The following is a 20,492-nucleotide window of genomic DNA, read 5'->3' on the forward strand; positions in this document are numbered from 1 at the left end:
TTGCTGCGAACTGTAAAATGGAGGGGGGGGGAGGAAGAGATCCATGCTCATTTCTGTCCAATCAGAGAGTCTCTGTAAACAAGAAAGGGGGGGATCTGTCCCTTCCTCTCACTCACTTTGATTATTTAAAGTGCCGACGCTTTAAAAACAAAGCTGGGAACGATCTCAAGGCAGGTACCAGCCACTGGAAGATGATTGTGGGGGCCGGATGAAAGCTTCACCGATGGAGGCTGGAGGGGCAATTGGCATCTGCTGAAGAGGTCCTCGCCCCCTGGTGTGGGCAAACAGCAGTATACAGCCTAAAAGCGAGCGGCGACCGGTGGCGTATTTCAGTGGACAGCAGTTATGGCCAGACGTCGAGTATTTGTTTGCGGAAGGTTCCCCGCCCTCCGCGTTTCTGCTGCGTTTGAGCCCCTGAGGTTCCCACCTGTTGCCGGACGATACTGTGTAGCAACTGCGTGAGCTGCTTTCTGGAGGAGGATAGGAGGATAAGAGAGCCCACAGCATTGTTTTTATATATAAAATTGCTTTTTAATGTATTGTTTTTATATATGGAATTATTTTTCAGTTTTATATATGGAACTGTTTTAAATTGGCGTTACCCTTTTCATACTTTATGGTTGAAACCTTTTTATTTGTTTTTATAATTCTATGTTTTATAGTTGTAACACACACACCCTGGACCTTATGACAAAGGGCGGGTGAAAAAAAATCGAATAAATAAATAAACAGGGGTAGCTACCCAGAATGGGGGGGGCAGCAGCAGCAGACAGAGTAGGGGAAGAACAGCCTGTCCCCTATTTTTCCTACTGCACAAGCAGCTAGCACACTGCCCTCCCACTGGTCAAGTAATTTGTCCTATAATATACTATGAAGAGTTGAAAGGAACTAGTATTTATCTTCATTTACTGTTTCTTTTACTTTTCTCATCTGTTCCTTTTTCAGAAACTACCTAGCTCCTTGTTAAATCCCAAATGCTCACCTGCATAAAAACTTATTACATATTGCACATTTTTTTGATGCTGCACAAAATGTGTCCAGTTGCATATTAAAATAAGCCCTGCCTTGGTGCAGGAGTCAGAAGTAACCCCCACTGAGTACAATCAGACTTACTCCGAAGGGGATGTGCACATAGCAGCTTTTCCCAAACTTGTGCCCCCCATTCCAGATGTTTTGGACTACAACTCTCAGCCCCAGCCATCTGTGCCAGCCTGATGAACAATCTAACCCTCTTGCAGACCTGGCAAAAAAAATCATACCGGCTGACTTTGGGGTATTTTAAGATTTCCAATGGAAGGATGGAGTCACTTTAGCCTAGAGACCCCCCACTTCCTTTTCGTCACCACAATTGGCTTGACACTACCAAAGCACCTTGAGCCATATTCAGAAGAGGCAGAATTTTTCTGAGCAGTGTACATTGGCCCTGTCTCCATGCATATTGAAATGCAACATTTCTGGAGTATTTTTGGATCCCAGTTGATTTTTGTTTTGTTTCCAGAAGGAAAGCAGTAAGTGATAACTGGCTGAAATGTGGGGACATTGTACAGGAGACAGTTTGCAGCAATGACCTAGAAAGACAACCCTCATGTGTAAATTACACAATAAAAGGCAGAAATTTATCCCCGGGGCTTTTAGGGTATATTTGGCCCCCAGTGGTGGTTTGTTTCCAGAAGGAAAACTGTAAGTGGTAACTGCATGAAATTGGGGGATGTTGTACAGATTAAATATGTGATAATGTCCTAGGACATCCCTGTAGGTCTACTTTGTGTAAATTACACAGTGAAAAGTGCACCTGAGGCTCCAAAGTACCCTATAAGTTTGCATGAGGGTTAGGGGAACTTGAAAGCTGGCACACTATTTTATATAATTGTGGTTGATCTAATAAGGCTATTGCCCTAATATAGATTCTGGATTCTTTCATTTTGTGTTTAGCAAAAACAGAAATATCACCTACGGCTATAGTTCTGTGGATTTTGTAAAATTTCATTTCTGTTCAGGTGGTCAGAGCAGACACAGCAAACTGAAACATGCAGAGAAAGCAAACATTTTAATGTCAAATACTTCTTGTATATTCACTAATAGGCAAAAAACCCTCTTGCATCCAGCAGAAGCTTTGGGCTGGGTGGAAAGCAGTGGAATCTCATAGAGGATACCCTCCCCTTTTCTGGGGTGTATGATTTGTCATGGCCCAGAGCAGATTTTGGGTGGGTACCCCTAGTTAGTTATTTGTTTATGCATGTTTTTGTCTATTTTTGTTGTGCATAGATGCACTGATTCATGCCCTGCGCCCAACAGAAGCTCTGGGCCAGGCAGGATGCACTGGCATGTTATAGAGGACACCCTCCCCTTTCCTGGGGTGTATGATTTATCCTGGCCCAGAGCAGGTTGTGGGGTGGGCACTGTCAGTTACCTATTTTTTTTCTGCATGCTTTTTTCTATTTTGGTTTTGCGTAGATGCTCTTGTCCATGCCCTGCGCGCAGCAGAAGCTCTGGGCCAGATGGAAAGCACTGGCATCTCATCAAGTACACCCTCTTTTTTCCTGGGGTCTATGATTTGTCCTGGCCCAGAGCAGATTTTGGGGTGGGCACCCTCAGTTACTTCTTTTTTATGATATTATGGCATCATTATGCATTTATGACCATTTGAGAAGTGTGATGATTTTGACTAAATAAATTGTTATTCTTGACAGGGAGCATCCCCTGATCACAGCGATATATCTCACGGAGTACCCCAACATATATTTTGGGGTTCAGAGACATGTTAACTTAGGCTTGACGTTAATGTAGCTGTCAACTTTTCTTCTTGTTTAGTGTTTTGAGCTTTCTATTAAATAAGGAACTGGGAATTTCAGCTTCGTCTTATAATGTTCTATCTCACAGCAGCAGCGTCCCAGGAGCTTTAGACCAAACATGTTGAGAACAAAGGAGCCGTTTCTTACCCGGCAGGTTTAACTCCTCCTCCTTCCGTTACACGCTGCCCCGAAATGTCTGCTGGGAAAAAAGATCATTCCACGTGTGCGCCGTTTGATTGGGAGGAAGGAGACAAGCGCGCGCGCGCGCTGGCTTTTAAACCTGAGCGATAGGGAAGTGTGTATTGTCTTGAGAAAATCAGTCTTTTTAAAAAAATAACTCGTGATAAATAGATTCGGCATGGAGAGTTTAAACTGGAAGGAGAGGGTGTATGAAGTAGGAAAGCAGGGAGGGGAAGGGGATCATTAGAATTCTACGTGCCCTTTAAGAACTTCCCTTTGTCTCTGGAGAGTGAATTTCGGCGGTCTTGTCTGCAGAAATAAAGCAGTTTGGGAAGAGTTGAAGTAACGTAAAGGGGAAGGGTGATTTCCGGTGGGGAGTAGGCGCTTGGATGTTAATCAAGCTAAGATTTGACTCTGTCAGGGAACCAAATGCGGAAAAGTGTGTGTGTAAGGGAGAAAGAGAGAGAAGCAGCTTCCAAAGTGGAGATTGCCACTACATTAAGTGGTTTTTAAAAGGTAAATTAATTGGAGAGCCTGGACCAGTTAGGATTGAAGGTTAATGAATCATTTCGTGAATAGCTAAAAAAAATATTATTAGGTTTGTATCCCCCCTTTCCTTCAGAGGTCAAGGTGGTGTACAAATATGGTTCTTCTCCTCCTGATTTTATCTTTGCAACAACCCTGTGAGGTAGGTTAGGCTGAGAGACAGTGACTGTGAGGTAGGTTAGGCTGAGAGACAGTGAGCAGGGAGTTGAGAATCGTTTTGAATCACTGGTGAAATCACAGTGCTTTGTAAAATTAAATCACGCTACTCTAATGTGTGTAGATAAATGGTCCCGTTAATATAATGAACCACTGTACTTCTCTGCATTTCATTTCCTTTTTATCGCTGTTTAAAAATTCTCTCTCCCCCCCATGTATATATGATTGTTTGTGTGTCACTTTATTAGTCAGATGAACTGGATGCCAGTCCATCAAACTTATTAAAACAAATGTAAATGTACTGCCTTCAAGTTGACTCCAACTTATGGTGACCCTATGAATAGCGTTTTCATGAGGCTGAGAGGTAGTGACTGGCCCAAGGTCACCCAGTGAGCTTTATGGCTATGTGGGGATTCAAACCCTGGTCTCCCAGGTCATAGTCCAACACCTTAACCACTGCGCCACACTGGCTCTCATCAAATGTATAGCATAATACATTTATTAATCTTCAGCAACAATGAGTACCACAAGATTCATTGTTAGTTTTTGCTACAGCAGAGTAAGTTGGCCATCTCCCTGGAAAAAAAAATAAAGAAGATGGCCCCAGTGCAAATTGCTTTTGATAAAATTGTAAGACAAAAAATGTCAGCCTGCCCCACATTTTTTATTTCTTTTTCTGGCTCTGCTAATATTAACAGATAACATAGAAGTTAAGAGCTTGGAGAAACTAATACTTGAATTCATTTGGGATTGTTGTTGTTGTTATGTGCCTTCAAGTCAATTACAACTTATGGCGACCCTATGAATCAGTGACCTCCATGAGCATCTGTCATGAACCACCCTGTTCAGATTTTGTAAGTTCAGGTCTGTGGCTTCCTTTGTGGAATCAATCCATCTCTTGTTTGTCCTTCCTCTTTTTCTACTCCCTTCTGTTTTTCCCAGCATTATTGTCTTTTCTAGTGAATCACGTGATAAGAATTTTTATTCCAGCAGACTTATATTCATGCTGAGGTCATTCTTTAATAAAGCCTCTGGTCACCGCCACTGTTGATTGTTAATGGGTCTTTAATGTTATGTATCTTATGTATTTATGTTATGTATTTGTTGTCTCTGTTATGTACTTTTTGGTTGTACTTGCATGCTAATATATTTATTGTATTGTAATTTTTAGTGGTTGTAAGTAGCCCTTAGTGGTTTATGATTACTAGGAGGGCAGGATATAAAATATTTATGCAAATAAGAAGCCTCTGGCATTAAACTTCCAGCCTTCTAACCCCACTCCTAAAGTGGGGGGAGGGTGGTTTTTCTATGTTTGTAGTCCTATTATCAAAGCAAAAGCAAAAGGAGATAGAAACACAGCCAGAACCCTAAATGCAACAATACAGTGCCTAGTATGTAGGGACAAAGAACTATTACAATAGTTATTGTATAGAAATAGAAGAGGACAACAAAAAGAGAAGAACAAGAGCCCTATTCCAAAAGATTAGAGAGATGAAAGGGACATTTAAACTGAGAGTAGGGATGTTAAACAATCAACAGGGGAACACACTGACTGACCGAGATGAAATAGAAGGAAGATGGAAGCAATACACTGAAGAACTCTATAAAAAAAGATGCCAGGATGACAGATTCATTCACAGAGGAACCGTATGATGAAGAACCAGAAAGCTGCTCTTAAAATTCTTGGGAGAAACAAATCACCAGGAACAGATGGCATACCAACAGAGTTGCTACGAGCTACTGAGACTGAATCTGTCCAAACTTTGATAAAAATTTGTCAAGAAATATGGAAAACTAAACAATGGCCCACAGACTGGAAGCGTACATACAGTATATCCCAATTCCAAAGAAAGGGGATCCCAGGGAATGCAGTAATTATTGAACTATTGCCTTAATATCCCATGCAAGTAAGGTAATGCTCAAGATTCTACAACAAAGGCTCTTACCATATATGGAACGAGAAATGCCAGACATACAAGCTAGATTTAGAAAGGGAAGAGGCACCAGAGATCATATCACAAACATACGTTGGATAATGGAACGGACCAAGGAATTTCAGAAGAAAATCACCCTGTGCTTTATAGATTACAGCAAAGCCTTTGACTGTGTAGATCATGAAAAGCTATGGAATGCTTTAAAAGCAACGGAAGGTGCCACAGCATCTGATTGTCGTGATGTGCAACCTGTGCTCTGGACAAGAGGCTACTGTAAGGACAGGATATGGAGAAACTGATTGGTTCCCCATCGGAAAGGGTGAGAGACAGGGGTGTATTTTATCACCCTATTTGTTTATATGCAGAATTTATCTTACAGAAAGTGGGATTGGATCAAGATGAAGGAGGAGTGAAAATTGGAGGGAGGAATATCAATAATTTAAGATATGCAGACGATACCATACTACTAGCAGAAACCAGTAATGATTTAAAACAAACGCTGATGAAAGTTAAAAAGGAAAGCACAAAAGCAGGACTACAGCTGAACGTCAAAAAGACAAAAGTAATGACAACAGAAGATATATGTAACTTTTCAGTTGACAATGAGGACATTGAAGTTGTCAAGGATTATCAATACCTTGGCACAATCATTAACCAAAATGGAGATAATAGTCAAGAAATCAGAAGAAGGCTAGGACTGGAGAGGGCAGCTATGACAGAACTAGAAAAGATCCTCAAATGCAAAGATGTACCACTGAACACCAAAGTCAGGATCATTCAGACCATGGTATTCCCAATCTCTATGTATGGATGTGAAAGTTGGACAGAGAAATAAGTGGCTAAGAGAAAAATCAACTTGTTTGAATTGTGGTGTTGGAGGAGAGCTTTGCCCATACCATGGACTGTGAAAAATACAGATAATTGGGTGTTAGAACAGATTAAACCAGAACTATCACTGGAAGCTAAAATGATAAAACTGAGGTTATCATACTTTGGATACATAAAGAGAAGACATGATTCACTAGAAAAAACCATAATGATGGGAAAAACAGAAGGGAGTAGAAAAAGAGGAAGGCCAAACAAGAGATGGATTGATTCAATAAAGGAAGCCACAGAAGTCCTATTATCAAGCAGCACAAACCTTATACATTGAGTTTTGGTTTCCAACAAATACAATTAATATCCAGATTTCTAACTTCATAAAATGTGTCAGAGCAAGAATTAGAATGCCTTACCTTGTATTAAACTGGGGAGGGGGGATTTGAGGAAACCATGAGAGGAAAGTATGCCATGTTCTGGGGTCAAGCTGATATTTTATATTTATGTACCCAAAATGTACATTTAAAATCCAGCTGATGCCACCCATATTTGGGCAATTTGAGGTATTTAACTTCAAGTTACTCCAGAAAACCCACATAGTTATATTGCTGGGGCCGGGGGAGGGGGGGCAAAGAGTGTATTCAGATACCAGTACATGATCATAATGTATTGTGATCAGAAATGGTAAATCACTGGAGGGTCCATTAACTAATCAATTTTATTTCGATTTGTGCATTTTATTTGTTCTCTGGCACAAGTGGGAAATCTTATTGGCTCCATGGGCTGGATCCATATCAGGATCTGCCTTGAGGGCCAAATTTGACAGGTGAGCAGGGCTACATACCTGTGAATCACTTGACACCATAAATGAAATCAGGTTTTTTTGCGTTTTGAAGTCCTAAATGCAGTTCTTGCTTTTAGCAATGCATTTCTGCCTGTTAAAATCAAGGCCAAACTGAAAAGGTTCAGGTGCACAAGAGAGCTTCCTGTGGGGACCTCTTTGTGCACCTGGACCAAGCAGGATTGCCCTCCTTTTGCACCAGCCATTGTGCAGGGAGCACAGTCCTGTTTAGTGCTGGGTTCTGGCTTTGCACAGTTGTTCAAAGGCTCCCAACAACCAGTGCTTTGGAAGGTGTGCATATGGGGGCTTTGGCCAAACTCTGCCCTTACCTGTATGATGTCAGTTGTGGGGCAGGGGGGTGCAGCTTGTCCAAAATGGCCTTGCAGGCCAAGTCGGGAAGCCTGATGGGGCATGATTAGTCTGTGGGCCAGAGGTTTTCCATCCCGGCTGTATGACCACACATATCAGATAATGGGGAAAAACTATTAAATATAACCCCCCCCTTTTTTTTTTTTTGATGTGTGGCTCCTAAATGCTATCTGACAAATATTTTAACGTGTTTTTTCCCTTTTCAGAATGAAGCAACCCATAAGAAGCTACTTTATATCAGGTCAGATTATTTGCCCATCTAGCTCAGTATTGTACTCTGATTGGCTGCAGCTCTCCATGGTCCTTGGTAGAGGTTTTTCGCATCATTTTTTATTTGATCCTTTTTAACTAGAGATGCCAGAGACTGAACCAAACCTGGGACCTTTTGTACGCAAAGCATGTGTTCTTACCACTGAGCCATGATGACACAGCTATATATCTAACCATAAGAAGCAAGAAGCACTTGCTAGAGTGGGCCTGAATTTCACTAAAGCATCACAGTGAGTGAAGTTTGTATTGGTGGCCTTCACAGTCAGCTAATCACTGTGAGACTGTCCCCAGCAAAAACGTCCTAGCACTGGGTTGGCCTCAACATGTTGTTTTGGTGTAGTTCATTCCCAAGGGGGTGCCCCCATGCCAATAACTGTCAATATGTGAGTAAATGAATAAGAAACTAGGGGTGTGCTTGCCAGACGAAGCCTTTGGACTACTACCAATAATGCGCTGACAGAGCTTGGAGACTGTTACTTTTGAGATGTCCTAGAATTGTGCCTTGCATGATACTTGGATTTGCTGTAGGACAAGCATATGACAACGGCAAAATCACCAGGCAAGAATTACCAATATACATTCGTATAAGTAAAGAACTATAGTGTGGTCCCCACAAAGTTTTGTGCCATCTTAAATTACTCATGTACACAAACAGGATGGTGTCTCCCTACAAGATGCCTTAGAATCATGTTCGGCTCAGTGCTTCATATTTGCTGAAGACAAAGTCAAGCATGCTTCATCCATGTCAGGAACTTGCTAGTATAGATATTATTCATTTATTAAATTTCTATCTACTCTTCCTCCCAAAGGAGCCCAGAGTGGCAAATGACCAGCGATAAAGCAATGTGCGTTTGTGTGTGTGTTACGTGCTTTCAGGTCAATTACGACTTATGGTGACCCTATGAATTGGCGATCTCCAACAGCATTCAGATCTTGTAAGTTCAGGTCTGTGGCTTCCTTTATGGAATCGACCCATCTCTTGTTTGGTCTTCCTCTTTTTCTACTCCTTTGTTTTTCCCAGCATGATTGTCTTTTCTAGTGAATCATATCTTCTCATTATGTGTCCAAAGTATCATAACCTCAGTTTCATCATTTTAGCTTCTAGTGAGAGTTCTGGTTTAGTTTGTTCTAACACCCAGTTATTTGTCTTTTTCACGGTCCATGGTATCCGCAAAGCTCTTCTCCAACATCACACTTCAAATGAGTTGATTTTTCTCTTATCCGCTTTTTTCACTGTCCAAGTTTCACATCCATACATAGAGATCAGGAATACCATGGTCTGAATGATCCTGACTTTAGTGTTCAGTGATACATATTTGCATTTGAGGACCTTTTCTAGTTGTCTCATAGCTGCCCTCCCCAGTCCTAGCCTTCTTCTGATTTCTTGACTGTTATCTCCATTTGCTGCCCTGGGCTCCTGCTGGAAGGGTGGGATATAAATCAAATAATAATAAATAAATAAATAAATTTTGGTTAATGACTGTGCCAAGGTATTGATAATCCTTGACAAGTTCAATGCCCTCATTGTCGACTTTAAAGTTACATAAATTTATTACTTTACTTTAGTCTTCTTGACATTCAGTTGTAGTCCTGCTTTTGCGCTTTCCTCTTTAACTTTCATCAGCATTTGTTTCAAATCGTTACTGGTTTCTGCTAGTAGTATGGTTGATAAAACAATAAAAACATCTAAAAAGCAATTCCAGTGCAAATGCAGACTGGGAAAGATATATGCTTAAAAGGCTTATTGGAAAAGGTCAGTAGGCACCAAAAATGTAGCAGACAGCACCTGTCTAATATGTAATGGGAGAGAATTCCAAAGGTTAGGGGCCACAATGCTAAGGCCCAATTCCTATATTGTGCGGAACAGACAGTATAAGAAGGTACCTATAGGAGCCCCTTACCTGCAGAGTGCAGTGATTGACTGGATGTGTAAGGGGTGAGATGATATTTCAGGTATATATAAATGAATAAAAAGTATCTCACAGTAAATCTTGACCTCTCCAAGTATCATACCTTCACCATCAGAAGAATGTCCAATATAAGGTGCCCTCTGTCACTTGGGGTTGCCCATTGTTGTTAAAAAATCTTTAAGTCTTAAAAACCTTTGAGTGATATATAAAACAGAAATCAATACAATGAAATATACTGATAATAGGACTAAAATATAGTAAAATAACATTATCCTGTTCCTCACGGGGCCAGAACTATCCTTCTGGGACAGCCTGGTGGAATGAAAATGTCTTCAGTAGGCACCATAATCACCCAAATGTCAGCACCTGCCTAATATTCCCCAGAAGGGAGTTCCATAGCAATGGGGCAGCTACAGTTAAGCCCCTGTTCCATGTCACCACAGAGAAGAGCCTCCCCTGGTGACGCAGCATTATATGGGGGGCAAGGTGACTTCTCTGGCACCCTGCTCCCAAGTTGTTAAGGGCTTTATAGACCAGCACTAAAACTCAAATCCTGGCCTGGTAACACATCCACAGCTGGTGCAGGTCCCTCAGCAAAAGCACTAGCACTAGGTCGTTCCAGTTAGCAGCCTAGCTGCTGCATTCTACACCAACTGCAGCTTCCGGACCAAACCTAAGGGCAGCTTTACATAGAGATCACACCAGCCAAAGCTTATGAAAGGCTCAGCCTTTTATGGATCTAGGAGTATTCCCAGACTACAGACCTGTTCCTTCAGAGTGAGCGCAACCCTGCCTAGAGAAGGTAATTGACCTGTTTCCCGGATGCAGGAACCACTTGCCCGAAGTGCTTCCATCTTGCCAGGTTTTACTTGGTTTATTGACCCTCATTCAGCTCACCTCTGCATCTAGACACTGATCCAGGGCTTCCACAGCTCACCCAATTAAGACGTTACAGAGAAATGGAGCCAAGTATCATGAGCATACTGGTGACAACATCATTTGTCATCGTATCTTGATGAGATATGGTCAAGGGCACATGGTTTGCATATAGAAGGTTCTAAGTTGGATCCCTGGAAACTGGTTCAAAACATTTTTGGGTAGCAGTGTGGGCACTCCCTTTGCCTGAGATCCTGGAGTTGCTGCCAATCACAGTAGACCAGGGATGGGCAATGTGTGGCCTTCCAGATGATGATGGGCTATAACTCCCATCATCCCTGACGTTTGGCCATGCTGGCTGGGGCTGATGGGAGTTGGGAGTCTCAGCAATGCCTGGAGATTCACAGGCTGCCCATCTCTGGAGTATCAGTACCGGGCTAGATGAATAGACAGTCTGACCTGGTATAAGGCAGCTCCCTATGGCTGCAGACATTGTATGGGTTGCTTCATTCTGAAAAGGGAATGTGGAATTACTAAAATATTTATCGCCTGGCATTTGGGTGACACATAGTAAAGAAACACCAGTTTTATGTGCTTCTCTGGTCATTTTGCCCTAATTTGGTATTGCCATAGCAGCCAAAAAGTTGTATAAACTGCAATACCATTGAGGAATTGATTCCTCCAGTGACTTACTATTATTGGTGATCATGTATTGATGTTTTTCACTGATGACATGATGATTTTTGACCTTCAGCAGCATGAAAACTTTGTAGTTGAATACCCGAAGCAGCTCACAGGTAGCAGAGTAGCTTTGACTAGCTTTCAAATGTAAACCCAGAGTAGTTATAAAGACTATATGGGAATGATTGGCACCCCAAATTTTCAGGTTTCTAAACTTCTTCTGTATTAAAGTATTAAGAGTAGATTTCTTTGCACATTTTGGAATCACTGATTAAAGTTAGAAGACTGAGACGTGGAATTTCTTCTTTGGCATCTGTTAGACATTATAAATTTAATGGTTCAAACCTCATACAGTAATTAATGTATTTTATCTGTGGATATATAATCCAGGGCACAGGCCTTGTTTCATGGGATGAGATTATTACCCACCCCTACCAAGGCTGGTTCCCTCCTTGATATTTGAAGGTCAGACGCTTCACTAATCAAAACTTACCATTGTCTAGGGTTAGACATTTATTCCTTTAGAAAAACTGGAAGAAGCTCTTGCATCAGATAGGCAAATTGAGTAATAAGAATCCAGAGGTAAGGACTAAGAGATTAAGTCAACAAAGGCTCCACAGTAGAAAAGGAGGAAGGGTGTGCGGAAGATGGACCACAGGAGGGAGACAAATGAAGGGGATTTCAGGCTAAAAAGAACAAGGCAGAGTCTGTTGAAGCGAGGAACTTTGGCTTGGCTGCGAGGATCGAGGGGAAAGGACAGGCTAACCTTGTGGTAAAAGCCTTGTCAAGAAGATGCAAAGGTGCACATTAGCTCTGTGAAGCTGTCAGAATACATCAAAAAGGCAGTTGGGGATATTGTGCAAGTCGAGGCACTTGCAGGGAGGCGATTTGATAATAGAATGGGTTACTCCAACTATCCAAGCAAAACAAAGGATTTCTTATGTGGCAGCTGCCAAACTACAGGGATCGGAGGAGGGTTGTCATTGCTGTTCTTTCTGCAGCTCCCCTTCCCTGTAGCATAGGCGGATTACAATTAACGAAGAAAAAGAAAGTTGGTGCTGGCTTTTAGGTTGTGAAGAAGGAGTGGTTTGTTGCTTCTGTGGCAGATGTTATAACCTGAATAGTTCAGGCAGAGAAAAAGTCTGGAAAAATTATGAATATTCTGAAGGCAACAGAGAAGTATTTGGAGATGGTTGATTATTTTGTGCAGGGTGTTTGTGAGATTTTAGGGCAGTCAGAGACCTGACATTGAAATAAAGAGCTGGGATGTGCATAGTTCAGTGGCTCATGGCCAGGAGTTAAGTTTGTTTTTCCAAACCAGTTTGCAAGGGTTGCCTGATTTGCTTATGCTTATCAAATTTGCAAATGATACAAAACTGGGAGGGATACCTAATACCTAGGAAGAGAGAAACAAAATTCAAGGTGATCTTGATAGGCTGGAGCATTGGGCTGAAAACAACATAATGGAATTTATTAGGGATAAGTGCAAAGTTCCACATCTAGGAAAAAGAAACCAAAGGCACAGTTATAAGCTATGGTCTGAAGGCACATGAGGCCAGTACCCTCAGGTCCGGTCAGTGCCTGGATGGGAGACTTCCTGGGAACCATATGTAAGCTGCCTTGGGTTTTCTATCATGAAAAGAAAGGTGGGATATAAATGTAATAAATAAATAAGATGGGGGATGCTTGGCTCAGCAATACTGTATGCAAGAAGGATCTTGGGATTGTCGTTGATCACAAGCTGAATATGAGCCACCAGTGTGATGTGGCTGCAAAAAAAGCAAATGCTATTTTAGGCTGCATTAACAGAAGTATAGTTTCCAAATAGTGTGAAGTTTTGCTTGCCCTCTATTCAGCACTAGTTAGACCACACTTTGAGAAGGATGCAGACAAACTGGAACGGGTTCAGAGGAGGGCAATGAGGATGATCAGAGGACTAGAAGCAAAGCTCTATGAGGAGAGACTGAAAGAACTGGGCATGTTTAGCTTTGAGAAGAGAAGACTGAGGGGAGATCTGATAGCATTCTTCAAGTACTTGAAACGTTGCCGCACAGAGGAAGGCCAGGATATCTTCTCAATCATCCCAGAGTGCAGGACACGAAATAATGGACTCAAGTTACCGGAAGCCAGATTTCAACTGAACATCAGGAAAAACTTCCTAACTGGTAGAGCAGTATAACAATGGAACCAATTACCTAGGGAGGTAGTGGGCTCTCCAACACTGGAGGCATTCAAGAGGTAGCTGGACAGCCACCTGTCGAGTATGCTATAAATTGGATTCCTGTATTGAGCGGGGGGTTGGACTCAATGGCTTTATAGGCCCCTTCCAACTCTATGATTCTATGGTTTGTGCAGAAGAAACTTGGCAATCGGTAGGGATCAACTCTTCATCGGAAAGATAAGGGAGTGGCTGAGCTTATAATTTGAACAGCTGAGACAGAGTAAAATCTGGGAACATACTGATTCTTCTGAAGACAGTGGAGAAGCATTTGGATGTGGTTAATCTGCAGATGGAGTTTGTGTGAGAGAGTTTAAGGTGCTTGGAGCCATAACAGGTTTGGTTTTGCAATGCTGAGCTGGAATAAGGTTCTTAGGATTGTTTGAGTTATGGGGATGGAATGGAATTTATTATTTCTGGATTCAATGACTTGGCTATTTAATTTTGGGAGCTGTCTATTGAGACAAAATCTTTAATTCCAGTCCTAGCGTTTTTATGCACATATTTGCAGGACGCTAGGCTTTCTGACCCCCCTTTAGGATGCACACCTTAATGTGGTGAGGGGGTTTGAGAGTGTTGAAGAAGCTAAGAGCAATGCCGTCAGGAGTCTAGACCAAGAGGCTAGACTCCTAGCAGGAGCACCCAAGGTGGAATGGTCAAAGCTGAGACACCAGACTAAGATGCATCCAAACTCAGAGGAAGGCAATGGTAAACCACCTCTGAATACCCCTTACCACAAAAACCCTATGAAAAGAGTATCCAAAATGCAACACAAGATAGTGCTGGAAGATGAGACCCCCAGGTGAGAAGGCACTCACTGAGCTACTGGGGAAGAACAAAAGGCAAGTACGAGTAGCGCTGTGACTAATGAATTTGCATCTGTCGTCACAGTGGAAGATATAGGACAGATCCCTGAACCTGAACTAACATTTGCAGGAAGGGATTCTGAGGAACTGAGACAAATAGTGGTAATGAGAGAGGAAGTTCTAGGCTTAATGGACAATATAAAAACTGACAAATCACCAGGTCCGGATGGCATCCACCCGAGAGTTCTCAAAGAACTCAAATGTGAAATTGCTGATCTGCTAACTAAAATATGTAACTTGTCCCTCCAGTCCTCTTCCATGCCTGAGGACTGGAAAGTGGCAAATGTAACGCCAATCTTCAAAAAGGGATCCAGAGGGGATCCCGGAAATTACAGGCCAGTTAGCTTAACTTCTGTCCCTGGAAAACTGGTAGAAAGTATTATTAAAGCTAGATTAACTAAGCACATAGAAGAACAAGCCTTGCTGAAGCAGAGCCAGCATGGCTTCTGCAAGGGAAAGTCCTGTCTCAGTAACCTATTAGAATTCTTTGAGAGTGTCAACAAACATATAGATAGAGGTCATCCAGTGGACATAGTGTACTTAGACTTTCAAAAAGCATTTGCCAAGGTACCTCACCAAAGACTTCTGAGGAAGCTTATCGGTCATGGAATAAGAGGAGAGGTTCTCTTGTGGATAAGGAATTGGTTAAGAAGCAGAAAGCAGAGAGCAGGAATAAATGGACAGTTCTCCCAATGGAGGGCTGTAGAAAGTGGAGTCCCTCAAGGATCAGTATTGGGACCTGTACTTTTCAACTTGTTCATTAATGACCTAGAATTAGGAGTGAGCAGTGAAGTGGCCAAGTTTGCTGACGACACTAAATTGTTCAGGGTTGTTAAAACAAAAAGGGATTGCGAAGAGCTCCAAAAAGACCTCTCCAAACTGAGTGAATGGGCGGAAAAATGGCAAATGCAATTCAATATAAACAAGTGTAAAGTTATGCATATTGGAGCAAAAAATCTGAATTTCACATATACGCTCATGGGGTCTGAACTGGCAACCCAGTGTGTGGCAGCTGTGAAAAAGGCAAATTCCATGCTAGGGATAATTAGGAAAGGTATTGAAAATAAAACAGCTGATATCATAATGCCGTTGTATAAATCTATGGTGTGGCCGCATTTGGAATACTGTGTACAGTTCTGGTCGCCTCATCTCAAAAAGGATATTATAGAGTTGGAAAAGGTTCAGAAGAGGGCAACCAGAATGATCAAGGGGATGGAGCGAGGAAAGGTTGCAGCATTTGGGGCTTTTTAGTTTAGAGAAAAGGCGGGTCAGAGGAGACATGATAGAAGTGTATAAAATTATACATGGCATTGAGAAAGTGGATAGAGAAAAGTTCTTCTCCCTCTCTCATAATACTAGAACTCATGGACATTCAAAGAAGCTGAATGTTGGAAGATTCAGGACAGACAAAAGGAAGTACTTCTTTACTCAGCGCATAGTTAAACTATGGAATTTGCTCCCACAAGATGCAGTAATGGCCACCAGCTTGGATGGTTTTAAAAGAAGATTAGACAAATTCATGGAGGATAGGGCTATGAATGGCTACTAGCCATGATGGCTGTGCTCTGCCACCCTAGTCAGAGGCAGCATGCTTCTGAAAACCAGTTGCTGGAAGCCTCAGGAGGGGAGAGTGTTCTTGCACTCGGGTCCTGCTTGTGGGCTTCCCCCAGGCACCTGGTTGGCCACTGAGAACAGGATGCTGGACTAGATGGGCCACTGGCCTGATCCAGCAGGCTCTTCTTATGTTCTTATGACGCAGCTGGGTCAAGGCCAAAAGGAAGCCCTGAGGCTGATGCACACAGATGTGAAAGGAGAGTCCGGAGTTGTATGACACGCACAATAGGAACATGGAATGTGAAAAGCATGAACCAGGGAAAGTTAGAAATTGTCAAGCAAGAAATGGAACATATCAACATTACAATACTTGGGGTGAGTGAATTAAAATGGACAGGAATGAGACATTTTCAATCAGGCAACTACAAAATACTTTATGCAGGAAATGAGAAATCATGAAGAAGTGGGGTTGCTTTAATAGTGAGAAGTGATGTAGCAAAAGCAATTAGGAGCTACAACGCAAGGTCTGAGCGAGTGATGTCAATGAGATTAAACGGCGAACCTATTAACATAACCATCATCCAATTCTATTCTCCAACATCAAACGCAGAAGAAGAAGAATTAGAGATTTTATGCAGAAGTATAGGAGGAAATTGATCACACACCAAAACAAGATATGATGATGATCATGGGGGATTGGAATGCAAAAGTAGGGAACAGAGAAGAACTAGGAATTGTGGGGAAATGGGGCCTAGGAGACAGAAACGAAGCAGGATAAAGACTTATTGAATTCTGTGAAGCCAATAATTTGTTTCTTGCCAACACATGTTTTGAGCAACCGAAAAGACGACTGTACACGTGGACACCACCAGATGGTCAATATAGGAATCAAATTGATTATATAATTGGCAACAGAAGATGGAGAAGTTCCATACTTTCTGCAAAAACAAGACCAGGAGCAGACTGGTACAGATCATGAACTGGTTGTATCAAAAATCAGAGTAAAGCTAAAGAAAACCAACAAAGCAATCATAATGCCAAAATACAATTTAAATAACATCCCAGAAGATTATAAAGATCAAATAAGGAACAGATTTGAGGCTTTAAACTTAGTTGACAGAGAATCAGAAGAACGATGGACTGAAGTCAGAGACATTTTCAGGGAAGAATGCCTCTAGTTAAAAAGAGAGAAAGACCTCAATGGATGACTGAAGAAACCCTTAAAACGGTTAAAGAGAGAAGGAAAGCAAAAGCAAAGGGAGATAGAAACACAGCCAGAACCCTAAATGCAACAATACAGCGACTAGTACGTAGGGACAAAGAAAACTATTAAAATAGTTATTGTATGGAAATAGAAGAGGACAACAAAAAGGGAAGAACAAGAGCCCTATTCCAAAAGATTAGACAAATTAAAGGGAAATTGAAACAAACAGCAGCGATGTGGAACAGCGGAACACACTGACTGACAGAGATGAAATAAAAGGAAAATGGAAGCAATACACCCAAGAACTCTATAAAAAAGATGCCAGGATGACAGATTCATTCACGAAGGAACCATATGATGAAGAACCAGAAATTTTAGAATGTGAGGTAAAAGCTGCTCTTAAAATACTTGGAAGAAACAAATCACCAGGAATAGATCGCATACCAACAGAGTTGCTACAAGCTACTGAGACTGAATCAGTCCAAATATTGACAATTTTTTTTCAAGAAATATGGAAAACTAAACAATGGTCCACAGACTGGAAGCGTTCAATATATATCCCAGTTCCAAAGAAAGGGGATCCCAGGGAATGCAGTAATTATTGAACTATTGCCTTAATATCCCATGCAAGTAAAGTAATGCTCAAGATTCTACAACAAAGGCTCTTACCATATATGGAACGAGAAATGCCAGAAGTCCATGCTGCATTTAGAAAGGGAAGAGGCACCAGGGATCATACCGCAAACATACGTTGGATAATGGAACGGACCAAGGAATTTCAGAAGGAAATTACTCTGTGCTTTATAGATTACAGCAAAACCTTTCACTGTGTAGATTGCAAAAAACTATGGAATGCTTTAAAAGAAATGGGGGTGCCACAGTATCTGATTGTCCTGATGTGCAACCTATACTGTGGACAAGAGGCTACTGTAAGGACAGAATATGGAGAAACCGATTGGTTCCCCATCGGAAAGGGTGTGAGACAGGGGTGTATTTTATCACCTTATTTGTTTAACGTGTACACAGAACATGCAGGGGCATCACTAGGGTGGTGCGGCAGGTGCACACCGCACCGGGTGACACCCTGAGACGGGGGTGACACCATGAGCCACCCCCCCAGCCGGCAAGAACTCCCCTCCTCCGTCCCGGTAAGCAGAGTAAGCGACTCCTCCCCAACCCAGCCACTTAGCTTGTCAGCGCTCCAGCTCCAGGGGGAGTCCGGGGTAAAGAGGAGCCATCCCAGCCAGGCCTGGCCTGGCCTCCGCCACCACCACCTCTTCACAGCTCTTGCTGAGGCTGCCGGGGCGCTTGGGCGCTGTCTCGGGAGCGGGTGGGGCCAGGTGCGGTTGCTAGGAGATGGCGTCCGAGCGGCCTGGCAGCCTCAGCAGGAGCCATGAAGAGGCGGTGGCAGTGGAGGCCAGGCCAGGCTGGGACAGCTCCTTCTTAGCCCCGGAGCCGGTTCTCCTGCTCCGGAAAGGACACTCGCTTCACCCCAAGAGGCGGTGGCAGTGGAGACCAGGCCAGGCCAGGCTGGGACGGCTCCCTCTTAGCCCCGGAGCCGGTTTCCCTGCACCGGAAAGGATGCCCGCTTCACCCCTCATGCTGTGGGCGCCGCTGGGTGGGAGCGGCCGCGATGGGGCTTAGCAGTGGCGGCGGCGGCGGCCGCAGCATCTCTGGCTGGGGGGCCCCATCGTGGCTGCCCTCCCCAGTCCTAGCCTAATTTCTTGACTATTGTCTCCATTTTGGTTAATGACTGTGCCAAGGTATTGATAATCCTTGACAAGTTCAGTGTCCTCATTGTCAACTTTAAAGTAGGGAAGGGCTAAGCTGGGGTTGAGGGAGGGGGGATTTGCTGCTCCGCCCCACCTTGCAATCCTGTGCATGTTTACTCAGAAGTAAATCCCACCCTGTTGAATGGGGCTTACCCACTAGGACTGGCGTCAGTTTTTCTGAGACGGCACCTCGGCATTGCACCTGCACTCTTTGCCCACTCACTTCTCCCTGCCTCCCATCACATCTGTGGTTCCCACTGGCCCTCAGAATTATCCCCAGGCCAGCAGAACAGTGAGTGCTTTTCTACCCTATATCTCAGTGGTAGGCTGAGCATGTGCTTTGCATGCAGAAGGTCCTGGGTTCAATCTTTTGCATGTCCTTGTGAAAGGGAAAAAATGTTCTAGGTTTTTGTGACGATCCCACAGCTGGCTCTGTGTGTGTGTGCATGTGCTATTACATTCAATGATATACGGGAATTACAATTTACGAGTAACATTAGTAGAAAAAACATTACTAAGGATTCTGTATGGTCTGGTACGGGAGGAGGTCCATGGGGGTGACACCAGGAGTTACCGCACCGGGTGACACCAACCCTACTGACATCACTGAGAACATGTCATATGGAAAGTGGGATTGGACCAAGACGAAGGAGGTGTGAAAATTGGAGGGAGAAATATCAATAATTTAAGATATGCAGATGATACCATACTATTAGCCAAAACCAGTAATGATTTGAAGCGAATGCTGATGAAAGTTAAAGAGGAAAGCATAAAAGCAGGACTACAGCTGAACGTGAGAAATACTAAAGTAATGACAACAGAAGATTTATGTAACTTTAAAGTTGACAATGAGGACATTGAACTTGTCAAGGATTATCAATATCTCAGCACAGTCCTTAACCAAAATGGAGATGATAGTCAAGAAATCAGAAGAAGGCTAGGACTGGGGAGGGCAGCTATGATAGAACTAGAAAAGATCCTCAAATGTAAAGATGTGTCACTGAACACCAAAGTCAGGATCATTCAGACCATTGTATTCCCAATCTCTATGTATGGATGTGAAAGTTGGACAGTGAAAAAAACAGATAAGAGAAAAATCAACTTGTTTGAAATGTTGTGTTGGAGGAGAGCTTTGAGCATACCACGGACTGCGAAAAAAACCAGTAATTGGGTCATAGAACACATTAAACCAGAACTTTCACTAGAAGCTAAAATGATGAAGCTGAGGTTATCATACTTTGGACACAAAATGAGAAAACCTGATTCACTGGAAAAGACAATAATGCTTGGAAAAACAGAAGGGAGTAGAAAAAGAGGAAGGCCAAACAAGAGATGGATTGATTCCATCAAGGAAGCCACAGATCTGAACAGTATGGTTCATGATGACGGATGTTCTTGGAGGTCACTGATTCATAGGGTCGCCATAAGTCGTAATCGACTTGAAGGCACATAACAACAACAAAGGTTTTCTGACATGTTATAACTGAGGAGCAATATTTTTAGT

The 20,492-nt window shown here is 42.7% G+C and overlaps 2 protein-coding genes across 8 annotated transcripts in view; one reads left to right on the forward strand and one right to left on the reverse strand.

The window, feature by feature from the left end:
* Positions 1 to 3,132, reverse strand: part of LOC133380942 (killer cell lectin-like receptor subfamily F member 1) — a 32,867-nt gene extending 29,735 nt beyond the window's left edge. The window contains exon 1 of one of the 2 annotated variants that reach the window (XM_061619198.1): positions 2,940 to 3,132. The gene's annotated coding sequence lies outside the window, so the exon portion shown is untranslated. Of the gene's footprint in view, positions 1 to 116; positions 421 to 2,939 lie in introns of those variants that run through there. The other variant, XM_061619199.1, reaches the window with a different exon arrangement.
* LOC133380941 (early activation antigen CD69-like) overlaps positions 128 to 20,492 on the forward strand; it is a 40,025-nt gene continuing 19,660 nt past the window's right edge. Inside the window, exon 1 of one of the 6 annotated variants that reach the window (XM_061619186.1) lies at positions 128 to 458. In XM_061619186.1, coding sequence (XP_061475170.1) covers positions 346 to 458 — 113 coding nt within the window. In that variant the 5' untranslated portion in view covers positions 128 to 345. Of the gene's footprint in view, positions 459 to 2,935; positions 3,088 to 3,167; positions 3,489 to 20,492 lie in introns of those variants that run through there. The other 5 variants (XM_061619187.1, XM_061619197.1, XM_061619188.1 and 2 more) reach the window with 5 other exon arrangements.

Source organism: Rhineura floridana, chromosome 3 (genome assembly GCF_030035675.1).
Source record: "Rhineura floridana isolate rRhiFlo1 chromosome 3, rRhiFlo1.hap2, whole genome shotgun sequence".
Taxonomy (NCBI): domain Eukaryota; kingdom Metazoa; phylum Chordata; class Lepidosauria; order Squamata; family Rhineuridae; genus Rhineura; species Rhineura floridana.